Below are 12,366 nucleotides of genomic sequence, written 5' to 3'. Positions count from 1 at the left end.
TAGCTTGGGGTGTGCCTCCGTTGCCTGGAACGAGGTGCACTTGAGATGGAAACCATCCACACATATCTGCTTGAGAAGCCACTGTTCCACGCTCCATTTCGCTCCTACAAATGTATTGGGTATGTGCACCATTAGTGGATGGGGAAAAGTGCGATTCTCCTCCGGGGAGTAAGTTTCCCCATATATCTTGTTGGCTCAGCTTGTCACGAGCCCACCGTTATCCCTAAGTACCCTACGCTCTCCACCCGAATCGGGTGAATGGTATAGAAAGAAAAGGATAAGGCAAAGGATGGTTAAAGCACAAGGCTATCAGTCGATAAGGCTATCGGTTAACGCAGCCTTACCCTTTTCACGTAATAGAAAGAGGGGAAGCTATAAGAGTTTCCTCTCACCCGAATCGAGTGAGAGCGAACTCTTTCTTTTTCTTAAGCGCTGAGTCGTTATCAAAAGAACTACGTGATATAGAACAAGCATTCAGCTACTCCAATTCTCTGTACCTACTGCGTTGCGTAGGTCTCTGATACAGCTCCCATATTCTTTTCCTTCCTAAAAAAGACAGAATCAGCCTCATATGGCCGCCAGTCTGCGGCTTTGTACTGTTCCTCGGGCTGACAGCTTACTGTTTCCACGTTATTCAGCCGAGCGCCTAAACAGCTCAACGTGTCGAGAGCTCCGTGAAGCTTTCAGATTATAGTGGTGTTTCTGGATGAACTGCTGAATATTTAGTATTACCACTATTGTTTAGCTGTCGCATCCCGTCTTTCTATATCAACACGAGGCCATGTTGCAAGGGCATGGACGTGCCGGCTCGAACATCCACTAAGCGGTACGCCGAGAAACAACTTCGCTGGCATGTCCGTTTGCCACTTCTGATACGACCGAAGCCCTCTCGACAGTCCACTTTAGGCTGTTACATTTTACGAACATCTATCGTCAAAATGGCCACCTTAAGCCCATAAGTCTTGAAGACCCAACCAACCCCTGCTTGGATCCAGTCGAAGACAGGATTTTCAGATGCGGGTTGTGTCGATTGTCACAGATACGAAGATGGGATGGGTCATGGGCGGGCTGATGAACATGCGTACTGAGTTTCAAAGTACAAGTTCAGGCTCAACTTTTTCTCCCATTTTCGGACCTTTCTTTAACGGCGAAAACGTTGCGAGGACATAGTCAACGAGCAAAATAGGGCAAAGAATAAAGAGGTTCCTGACAAGTGGGCCTGGTTGGCAGAAATACCCGGAGGTAAACTACTGTATACGGCAGCAGTGCAATAACGCGGAGATATGGGTGAGGAGTTCATCCTATAGTTCCGGCGTGTGATTTTCGGAGTCGAATTATCGAGCTTTGTGATATCGCCGAATTCCAGCTCTATTATGTATATAGGGACCTGGAGTGATCTAGCCTTCTGCACGCAGTTTGCGGTTCGAGGTCGATCGAAAACTAAACATGGCTGACCTTCAAAAAGATCTTGAGCTCCTCCAAACTCATTTTGCAGCGATTTCAAAACTCGACATCCCTGCAATTATGGCAACATTCCACCCAGACATCGTTATCGAGGCGCCTTTCACCCCTCAAATCTTCACAGCAAGTGTACCCAGCCAGATTGAGGGAAAGGAGGCTGTTGAGAAATTTTTCACATCACTCACTGATTTGGTGGCTCCGTTGGCTTTCTCTGAGCTCAGTATTGAACCTCTACGAGAACCTGGGGAGTACTTTTGCCGCTTCAAGGGTAATTCCAAATGGTTGTCAACAAACAGACCATATTGTAACCAATACGCCTCGCTGCTCAGTGTACGAGATGGTTTAGTACATCGCATGACGGAATGGTACGACCCAATCACCATTATCAATGCAGCCGGTGGCAGGGTTGCCCTGGACAGCCAAGAGAGAGAGCACAATCATCTTACCAGACCCGGTGTATTATCCATCCTCAACTGAAAGTTTCTCTAATTTTGCAAATGCTGGAACCGACCATAACAGCGGACTTCCTGGTTGACCAGACACCCAATCCTGACAGGAAACACAAATTTATTGAATCTGTCACTGGTGCGGGATCCATTGGCCGAAATTGAATGCTGCGAAGCAGAAGCAATGCAACATCATAAGACGGACTATACAATTTAGTGTACAGCAGGATTGCCAAGCTTTGTTGGCGTTCCAAACGGAGGTGCTGAATGCTGCGGGAATGGACTGGCCGGCTCGGTCTGGAGTCGTGACCTGACCTGGCTTTCCAAAAAGCGGACTCTGACCACAAGACGTTCTTATTATCTAGCTGTCACTGTATAGAAAGTATTCTCCCGCGGTACGCTCTCCGAGGCGTATCATTATTTGTGCCTTCCAGTCTTCGTGGACACTACCCTCTCGAATATTTGTGGCAGAAAATCCGACTACATCAAAAAGTGGAGTCACTATAGTGGGGCATCTTTCTCAACTGTCTTTCTCGTCTGGCTAATGTCACCCTACGACCGAACAGCGACGTTCGGAGCCTTTACGATCGCCCTTTAGAGTCAACGCCTTTACTAATGAAGCGCTTCCTGTGGGCAATTGATTCCTCGTTCCAGAGGTGTTCAAGAGCATGCGGAGTTGTCGGGGCTGGACTGCTCTAAATGACTTAACTCCATGTGGATCTGCGAAGTTCGGCCCGACGCAACTTAGCCGGCTAAGGAGCGTAACGCGAGCCCCAGGCCGCCGAGTCCGGCTCAGGCGTATTGTATATATTTATTGCTTGCCAGATGCAGATACACTCCGCAGATGCTTCACTACTATACGCAAGGTGTATCCTCTCTAAAGAATAGCCCAAAGAAGTTAGCTCCAAAATCAGAAAATTTCCTCGAATTCTTACCAACAGGCGTACTCGGTTGCCAAGCTCCGGTACTATTTCCTTATAAATGGGACAAGTGAAGCGCCGAATCAGGACACTTAAGATTGATCTATAAAAGATATAAGACATACCTAATAATTAGGTACATTGATTTATACCTTCCAAACAAAGAAAATGGAAATCCCTCAATTGAAGCATGTTTTCGACTTTACAGCGTGGGGTCCCGCTGATTTTCCCTACATTGCAACGGAACATTCTAATGTTTGTGTGGCTCACGGTAGGACACCTCCAGTCTTTGTCCCTAGCTAGTACAGGGGCGAGCCTTACGATATCACTTTACTGATGCGCACCATCCTTAGCTTTTGATGGCCGCATTGACTTGCCGAATGGTGAAACAATCTTCAAAGTAGTGACAGGGTCGGATTGGCAGACTAGGGGTCCAACTGACGTGATGGGCATCAATGCTCGAGTCTCCACCATCTCGGAAGATGGAAAGGAGAACATGGACCTTGAGTACTACGGGAAGATCAAGATTACGCAGCAGATTGAGGACGTGATAGCTGCGAGAGGTGGAACCGGGGCAGGTACCGAATGGGGCGACGGCTACTATTTTATCACGCCCAGAATCCACAGCAGGAGTGAGAAATGGGGCTGGGTTAATGATTCAGTCTTTCTCGCATGCGGCAAATTAACCTTGCACCGGAGGGATGACGGCTCAAGTATCTCTACCGTTTCATACAGAATATACAAGGTGGAATAATAACACCACTGTTGCATCGTTCTCTGGCTGCTAGAAACGAATGCTTGCAGCTGCAACAACTTTAGCGATCCAGTTAGTCGAAGTCAAGAAGGTGCTTAAGCCTAAATCTTGATCGTGCTGGCACTCGGTGACGCTCTCGCGTTAACTCACAAAGCTTAGAATAAAACCGTATCGCTCCGATTGAAAACGGTTTAGGCGATCTGGAGTTCGCATGACCGAAAAGGCGCAAAGTCTGGCCGACGGAGCTAGATTCCTATCTCGTGCAGTTGTGCACGAGAGCGCGGTTTGTATCACGAAATGCCTGTTCGGACTGTTCTCAGTGGGTTTGAGAACCGTAGAGAGTGACCTCAAACTAACGGACTCGTGACTATTATCATCAACTGAATCTGCCCTCGCTTGGTGCTGGTTTTTCCACCACTCAGTGTCATCCATCGCATCCGGCCCTATATCAAGTCTCTTTTCCCCCTTACAGTCACCTGTTAAATAGATTATCGATTGACGCTATCAACATGACCGCATCGAAGCCCCCCTTCAGCCAAGATTCATCGGCCACAGAAACGGAAAATCTTGCGGAGACAGAAATATTGCCCAAAAACTGTGTCTTGATTCTAGGAGGGGGCCCCGTTGGGTTATGTCTCGCGATGACTTTGGCATATTACAGCATCAAATCGGTAATACTAGAAAGAAACGAGACAACAACAAGGTTCGCAACTACCTCAAGTGTAGAGAGGGCCATTGAAGCAAACAGTGATGTAGGTGGCCAAAAATGGACCTTACCAATGTGCGGTCGATGGAACTCTTCAGAAAGTTAGGTCTTGTACAAGGCCTACGTGAGGAAGGCGTGTTGGTTCCTTCCTTCGCATTCGTCCTTGAAGCTGACACACTTGTACAAGGCGTCGCCGCCCACATTCCCTACAACGTTCGCATTTCGACTGGACTTAGCCGCAAGGAATCAATCACGAATTGGTTCCACCCTAGCGTGAACCAGTACCGTATCCAAATTGCCGAGAAAAACGACGGAACCATGCCGCTTGAACCCTGGCAGCGCATTTCACAAGCAATCTTCGAGAAATGGCTGAAAGATCGTTGTGACGAGAACCCGCTGATTGATGCTCGTTTTAACCACCGAGTTGAAAACATACAAGAGGTCGAAAATGGTGCAACGGTTACCGTGACAGATCAAAAGACAGGGCTGAAAAAGGTCATTCTATCGCATTATGCCGCGGGCTGTGATGGCGGTTCAAGTAGGGTACGCCGGTCACTAGGAATTCCTCTGCACGGAGGCCCAATGTGAGTGTGGATCTTTTATTCTTTTCTGGTCTCTTGACCGAGCTTATCCACAGTCCTGCATATGTCCTCCTTGTCCACTTCAAGTCAAGAGACTTATCACGCCTCCATGCACAAGGTCAATTTTGGCACTTATTCTTCATCGGAAATGAAGGGCTCAGTGGGGCCGCTATTGCTCAGAACGAGATCGACACCTGGACTACTCACCTTTTCATGCCTCTTGAGAAGGATTCAGACTCCATAAGCTCTCAGGAGGCTGTTGAGACCGCCCTTGGAGGGTTGCACGGGAGATACCCGGTGAAAATTGACGAAGTTTTGGTCAGATCGACGTACAGACCTAGTATAGCGATTGCGCAGAGTTATTCTTCCTCTAATGGCCGCATTTTTCTCGCCGGAGATTCAGCTCATCAGAACATCCCCACCGACGGCTACGGTAACAGTCGATAATTGATTCATATAGACCAGGCTGACAATCACAGGCATGAATATGGGAATTGCCGATGCATTCGACCTGGGATGGAAACTAGCCACCGTAATTGACGGCTTTGCGGATTCACAGCTTCTGGATTCCTACGAGAGTGAACGTCGACCAGTTGCTGTGGATAGTATTGAACGCTCAGGTGTCCATATGAAAGTGCACATGGACGTAGCCGAGCTTCTTCAAGGCCGGGCAGGGGCATTAGATGAGGACTCTGACGATGGAAGAAAGCTTAGAGATGCGCTTCATGAGCACTATCAGAAGCAAACCGGCGAGAACACCGATTTGGGGATCGAGATGGGATATCGGTATCAGTCCCATGCCATTTTTCCAGAAGACTCCCAGCCTCCGAAATTTAACCCGTCAGCGTACATTCCTAGCACCTATCCCGGCAGTCGAGCACCACACGTGTATCTCAGAGACGGAACACCGTTATTTGACCACTATGGCAAGTATTTCTCCCTTATCGAGTTTTCCGACGGTACAGACTCCAGATCCGATCTCCTTTTGAAGGCTGCTGAATTCAGTTGGACACCGATTAAGCTTGTGAGACTCGCCGGCGAAGATCATGCCTACAGCATCTGGGGTCAACGGCTTGTCTTGATACGACCCGATGGACATGTTGCATGGCGAGGGGACATGATCAAAGATTTGGGGGAGGCTCAGAGAATTGTTGCTGTAATAAGGGGCGTAAAAGAAGCGACCATCAACGCCCCTGAGGCAGTACCGTACCAGAACGGGGTAAAGTCCCATTCCGCAACCCATGTGGAGTCGGCAGTCCCTGTCGAGTTCACTTCCACCGTCAGTACCGACGTCCAGACAGAGGGCTACCAGATGGAGCGAATGGGGGATTTCCAGGTCTGATGCAAAAGGCCGAGGAGAGCACGCTATTGGCACCGCTATGGTGAGGTGAAGTAGTCAGGTACAAAATTTCTCAGAAGCATGAGCCAGGCACAAAGCTACATAGATACATATACCGACAATTTGCTTACTTGTCAAATTCGACGATTACGGTGATCGAGACGGACTAGACGTGCATAGATACTGCAGAGGAGGACTCATTCCTGATAACTGCAAAGCCATCTCGTCTTAGTGAAAGCAGCACAAATATCTCGTACTAAAAAATCGAGGTACGTATATGTCCCGCCAAGAAAACCTCTGTTCAGAGTCCCTTGGTCACGTAAAGGCCGCCAGTCCCTCGGTCGGAGCGAAGATCGGGAGCAAAGCACTCCAATTGTCCAGCTCGAGATCAAAAGCGTTCGAGGATGAGCCCTGGCACAGTCGATGTTAGTATGCATATGCATTTAATATCGATTGAGGTGAAGAGATCGCGAAAATTGTACGGTGCAACTTACTCGTCCCAAAGGTGGGTCCATATCCATTTGAAAATTATCCTCCAGTCCCAAGGACTCGAGAAGAGAGGAGTCGGTTATCATTTCGGGGCCTTGATAAGGTAGTGAGTCATGTGCGGTGGGCAAAGGCGTCCTGTTCGTCCGCTCAACAGCCAGGCGTGCAAGGTTCGCAATTGATCGTGCGAAAGGTACGCAATACTCCGAGTTGGTGTCATACTCCAGTCGAGCAAAATGACCTGCACCGAAATCGATCAGTGCGAGATCGGATCTCGCCGTGGGGAGATGAGGCCGCTCTAGAACATGAATGAAAAGATGCATCAGTGCATTCATTGGGCCGTGAAAAGCCACCCTGACATAATGATTACCAAAACTGGTCATGAAAACACGAATACCTTGGTATTACTCACGAATCTGAAACATCGGCATTGATCCGTACATGCTTAGTCGTCAAAATTGCCTTGCGGCAAACCTCAACAGCGATTTCTGCAGACTTTTCAAATTCTGGTCGAAGGACTTCTTGGTCTGTGGGATTAAATAGAGCTTTTGACCACGGTAGAATGAGAGTACTCTGTATCTCCAAGACTAAATTGTAGTAGGAGAAATAGAGCTGCACTGTTTGCTGTAGAGTCAAACCTTCGGGCAGTCTCGAGAGGCCGATGTCGCTATTGAAATCGATGAAACCTTTTATTGATTCACACCACGATGCAAGTTGCTCGTTAATTTCGCGAATGCTTCCAGCAAAGGCTTGAGGTCCTTTGCGGGAAACATCCTTTGTTGAAATTCTCCGAGACGCGAGGGAGGACCACTGGGCAAGTTTGATCGAGATTTGGCAATAATTGATGTTGAGGAAACCACCTCCTGGTGCGGAGCAAGGCACTTGGCAACTGATATCGTCGTCGTCGATCATCTGTCTTAGGTGTCAGCTTCGAAAGCAGTTAAAATGGTAAGGCCAAGAATCTCAAACTGACCGGTGGACGTCCGGAGCGACTGACAATCTGCCGCTCTAGACAATAGATTGCCCAGAATACCCAATTCCTGTGGCAGGCCTCGTGATGACTCAAATTCCAAGCAACAGGCGGCTCTCGGTGCAGTCCCTTTGAGCATGCCAGACGTACAGCGGTCGCACACATCATGTATTCGAGACAAGGGCTACCGATGCTTCCAGTATAGGCAGTCTATCAGCCATGTTAGCGCATGCAACCTTCGCTCAAAGGAGAATTGCCGAATACCATAATGGTCATTGCCTGGACACTCATCAATGAGGTGCGGAGATACAGAAGCTGGACGTTCATCGAGAGGGCGTTTTGAAAGTATCGCCATGCTTCTCTTTTAGCTTTGCTGAAAGACTCCGTCCGGGAGAGGACAATTCGACAGCCAGTTGCGAATATAGCGTTACGAAGCGCGTACCAGACAGGATCATCATCACCAGAAGGATTGGCCAAATGCGCCTGCAGTTTACTTTCAAGCCAAGGGCGATGAACGATGCCGAAAACAGCTTCGTTTGCCTCATCAAAGTAAGCTGTCAGGAAGTCAATTCTCAGCGTGTGCCGGTGGACCATAATTCTTTGAGAGAAAATACCTCGAGTATATGCCCACGCAGTCTCGGGAGACGGGTCTGGGTGTCTTTCACCGGAAATATCTATGTCGATTTTCAAGCGACGTGTGATATCTTCCGTGAATGCGGACGCCGCGTCCTGGAACGAGGAGTTGCCAACCTTTTCCATGACCCATTGCACTCCTGGTTTTGAACAAATTGAAAGCCAGGATCGAGGACCTTGCGATCGTCAGTACTTGGACCTTGTGCGCCACGTTCAGATTTTCCCACCGTGGTATTCCCAATTGGTCTGTATGCATGTTAAAGCATGATCTCCCAGCAACGATAGGTTTGGAATTCACTGACTGTCTCTCCTGAATACACACTGCCACCCTCCTCAGCACTTGGCATGTCTCTCTCGAGAAGGGCGAAACTTTCATCTAAATTTGGCGAAGCTCTTTGAGGTGCCCCATCTGAATTACAGACACGTAGATCACGCGAGTCAATAGGTGAGGAGCTGGGACGGGTATTTCTGGAGACGTCAGGCATGGGCAACTGTTGGGGCTCCGGTCTCGAGGGGCCTGGTTTGAGCTGATGCGGTGTATCAGCCTGGCTGTTGAAGGTGGCCATCGGACTCTCTGAGACACTGGTGCCGCCGTTGTTGGCGACAATAAACTTGTGTACCACCGGGATCTGTCCAGAACAAGCCGCAGCAGCAGCTTGCGAAATTGTCCCGGTGTTGACCCAAGAGGTGCATTCACTGAGACTGGAGTGTCCGGATCCAGCTTCGTTTCTTTGGGATGCATTTTGTCCTACACTTGACGGTAGGACTGAAGACGGTTGCTCTGCTGCCGAATCAAGCTCGCCTGGCTTGTGCATCATTTGTAGTAGACTCTCGAGCCTTAAAAGTCGGGCATCCACGTCCTCCGTCCCTTTCGACTTCCGCGGGCGTCGCTTGGTGGTCTTCATGCAGACTTCATTGTGGTCAAGACAGTTTGTGCAAGGGGAGCCGCCATTACCTGCGGTCGTGTGAATCACTCGGTATAAGGGATGATGAGCGTGTCGTCGGTAGACTTACAGCGGATCTTTTTTCGTCGACAAAAGTTGCAGGCGAGGCGCTTTAGGCCGGGCTTGGTCGTGACCGTGGTCGTGGAGTCCGGTAGTGTCATCTCAAACAACACAAATTATGGGCATGTAAACATCCAGAGACTTTGCAATGGGTGACTCGCAGAAGGAAAAAGTGGTATGGCAAACTCGCGTCCAGCGACCTACAGCAATATCTCGTCGCGCGTCGTCCTTGGCTTGGTTAACCCCTCATCGAGCCCCATGGGGGAGGAGACGTGAGCGTTTCAAGGTAACTGAAATTGGTCTGGTTGCTCATGTGGAGCAAGGCCCTTGATCGTCATTGTCCTACTTGACTCCTTCTGATTCGCGCGGTTGCATCCCACTCCGCGAAACCGAGCAGAACTGGTATGGTGGATAACCTACCCCATACTAAAGGGCTCCATCACCGGTTCCGGAAGTCGAGGCTGCCGAGGACTTCCCAGACCAGGAAAAATAGCCTAGAGAATGTGTACAATTGCTGAAAATTGAGCATAACCGAGTACTCCCCGCCAACATTCGAGCCATAGTGGAACGAGTAAGGGTGGTGTATATCGACACCTGTCCTTTGGGCTGTCCCACGACAATGTTGCCTCCGCAACCCTGAATCAGAGAAGCATATTACCATTTATTGTGGGACCGATAGACAGCGGAAACTCGAGGAGGAGCGACAAACTCAAATATGGACTATTACGGCGGACGAGTCTCGTCCGCCAGCGCTTGCAGCAAGGTCGCATGCGGTAATTAATGAAACTGGTACCAGAACATCCATTGGTGACTCCTGAATGCGAGGGGGCCAGCACATCAGCTGCTTTATTTGGCTAGATTGCGGCTTCGAGAACGCGCAAATATATCAAATTAGCAAACACCTTGCCGACATTTGACTATTCCGCTGAATGCTGGATCATAGCTCGCGTCCGGTGGCGTGAAATATCCTTTGTAATCCCCCTACATCTCTCACTGGGTCGGGACTAGCCGGCCCAACGAGCGGACACTTCTGCAACACGACGAAGCACTCTCCGCTCTGGCTAAAGGACGTTCCCAACGCCCAATGCAGAAGCCCACAAATTTCTTCGGATGCAATATTGTTCGGGATTCTCACGGTCCGATTACTCGCCTCAGCATTCAAGGTTGGAGATAAAAGCAGTTCACATCCGGCTATATCGCAGGTACTGTCAAGCTCTTTTGAATTTGACATCCTTCACCCTCGCGACCATGGCATCCTCCGGCAAAGTAGTGGCAATCACCGGCGGTGCTTCCGGTATTGGTCTTGAGACGGCGAAGCTTTTGGCCTCTCACGGTGCTAAGTTATCGATCTGTGACCTCCAGCAGAGAGCTCTCGAGGAAGCAAAACGAGAGGTCACGAAGTCGGGTGGCGACGTCATGGTGACTGCATTGGATGTCCGCGAGCGCACAGCGGTTGAGGCTTGGATCAAGGACACAGTGCAGAAATACGGCAAGATAGATGGCGCAGTGAATGCAGCCGGGGTCGGCGGAAGAGCCATGTTGATTGAGACTATCGATCAGATAAGCGATGATGATTTTGATTTGGTCTGGGATGTCAACGTCAAGGGAATGCTGCATTCTCTTCGCGCGGAAATTCCCGCTATGAACGATGGTGGCTCAATCGTGAATATTGCAAGCCTGGCGGGTCTGACTGGTGGGCCCAAAACAGCTGCGTATACCGCGTCGAAGCATGCTGTTGTGGGCTTGTCAAGAGTGGCTACTAAAGAGTTGGGCGCACGGAATATTCGAGTCAACTGTGTTTGTCCGTGAGTATTTCCCCTCGCTTGATCTTTTCACATGTCTCGTGTGGATGACGTTTGACGGTGTCCCAATCCCCCAACACCCCACCACCAAACTGCAAAATCAAAGGTATGGGAATGGAATGGCGAACAAATGCTAATTTACTCTCGGGCAGAGGTCCTATCGAAACGCCATTGTTGGCGTCGACATCTGCGCCCGATCCTTCGGTTCCTGAGATGTACAAGAAACTCTCGCCGCTGGGGAGAAATGGTAAGCCTAAAGAGGTAGCTGCGCTTATTGAATGGCTGTTGTCCGAGGGCGCTTCGTTCGTGAATGGAACCACTCAAGTTATCGACGGTGGTGTCTATTGCCACTAAAGCTAGTACGTATCAAGGGCCTTTAGAGTGGAAGTCCAAATTGCGGCCCATCACTGATTTAGCATAAGCGGCGAGGATACCACGAACCCAGACGGTCGAAAAGAATGGAGGATGTGACTGTCTAAGTGAGTTCACGCGAGAAGAATTTCATGAAATACAAAATGGGCACTCAAACGTTCTGGACGTCGATCTCGAAGGGTGAGACGATCAATCTGCACGTAACTGACTTGTTCAAGCCGGATTGCGTGCTCTTCCACATCAATGGCAGCCGACGAGCGACTACGCTCGCGAGCAAAGCGCCCCGAGGCCTCCGGATCCTCAGGTGCTACCTCGGCACCCATATAGGAAAGCTACAGTCGATATATTCTTCTTATAGCATTGAGAATATACGCTCAAGCATAGAAGGAACCACATAAAGATGAGGTTGATTTAATATGCCCTGGGATTACGGCAAAGCGTGTAACTAAAGTAGCAATTTGCGCCAGCAGGCCCGTCGACCGTATTTTTGAATGCGGGCCGCCCATTGGGTAGCAACCGGAATTGCGGTTAGGGTTAATTAAGTGTTATAAACCGCTTTGTCACGTAAGGTGTCACCGCGATAGTAAACAGGTTTTACTTGGTGATATAGGAGTGAGGCTAGGTAGCTGAGACTAAAACTAAGAGTATAGTAGATGAACTATACACAAAGAGTATAAACTCGAGGAACTCAATTTTATAGAGAACTAGATTAACTACAAAGAGAACTATAGAAACTATCTCGTATATATTGTAACAGAGCACTTCAGGGTTCGGCATGCACGTGCAACAACGCACAGAGGCCTGTCCAGCAGATCGGGAATCGAGAACGCGTTTCTGGTTGATACTGACAACAACACCACCACCAACACCACCCAGAGAGGTAGCGGCTAGA

The 12,366-nt window shown here is 49.3% G+C and overlaps 5 protein-coding genes across 5 annotated transcripts; 4 read left to right on the top strand and 1 right to left on the bottom strand.

Moving 5' to 3' along the window:
- Positions 1-1,446: 1,446 nt before the first annotated feature.
- A1O5_08930 (uncharacterized protein) lies at positions 1,447-1,938 on the top strand (the record flags this gene model as incomplete). The annotated part of the gene is made up of 1 exon (XM_007749511.1): positions 1,447-1,938. One exon carries the CDS (start codon positions 1,447-1,449, stop codon positions 1,936-1,938), a length of 492 nt encoding a protein of 163 aa, XP_007747701.1.
- Positions 1,939-3,272: 1,334 nt separating this feature from the next.
- On the top strand, positions 3,273-3,581 carry A1O5_08929 (uncharacterized protein; the record flags this gene model as incomplete). The annotated part of the gene is made up of 1 exon (XM_007749510.1): positions 3,273-3,581. One exon carries the CDS (start codon positions 3,273-3,275, stop codon positions 3,579-3,581), a length of 309 nt encoding a protein of 102 aa, XP_007747700.1.
- Positions 3,582-4,347: 766 nt separating this feature from the next.
- On the top strand, positions 4,348-6,210 carry A1O5_08928 (uncharacterized protein; the record flags this gene model as incomplete). Its single annotated transcript, XM_007749509.1, has 3 exons — positions 4,348-4,871; positions 4,925-5,301; positions 5,348-6,210. The coding sequence occupies 3 exons, from the start codon at positions 4,348-4,350 to the stop codon at positions 6,208-6,210; spliced, it is 1,764 nt and encodes a 587-aa protein (XP_007747699.1).
- Positions 6,211-6,522: 312 nt separating this feature from the next.
- Positions 6,523-9,401, bottom strand: A1O5_08927 (uncharacterized protein; the record flags this gene model as incomplete). Its single annotated transcript, XM_007749508.1, has 9 exons — positions 6,523-6,618; positions 6,702-7,047; positions 7,106-7,605; positions 7,667-7,873; positions 7,928-8,217; positions 8,278-8,472; positions 8,524-8,542; positions 8,599-9,251; positions 9,311-9,401. 9 exons carry the CDS (start codon positions 9,399-9,401, stop codon positions 6,523-6,525), a joined length of 2,397 nt encoding a protein of 798 aa, XP_007747698.1.
- A 1,147-nt stretch (positions 9,402-10,548) lies between these two features.
- Positions 10,549-11,456, top strand: A1O5_08926 (uncharacterized protein; the record flags this gene model as incomplete). Its single annotated transcript, XM_007749507.1, has 2 exons — positions 10,549-11,105; positions 11,255-11,456. 2 exons carry the CDS (start codon positions 10,549-10,551, stop codon positions 11,454-11,456), a joined length of 759 nt encoding a protein of 252 aa, XP_007747697.1.
- Positions 11,457-12,366: the final 910 nt, after the last annotated feature.

Source organism: Cladophialophora psammophila, assembly GCF_000585535.1.
Source record: "Cladophialophora psammophila CBS 110553 chromosome Unknown aczJe-supercont1.14, whole genome shotgun sequence".
NCBI classification, from domain to species: Eukaryota; Fungi; Ascomycota; class Eurotiomycetes; order Chaetothyriales; family Herpotrichiellaceae; genus Cladophialophora; species Cladophialophora psammophila.
The sequence above is the reverse complement of the archived record's forward strand: the minus strand, read 5'-3'. Positions and strand labels throughout refer to the sequence as shown.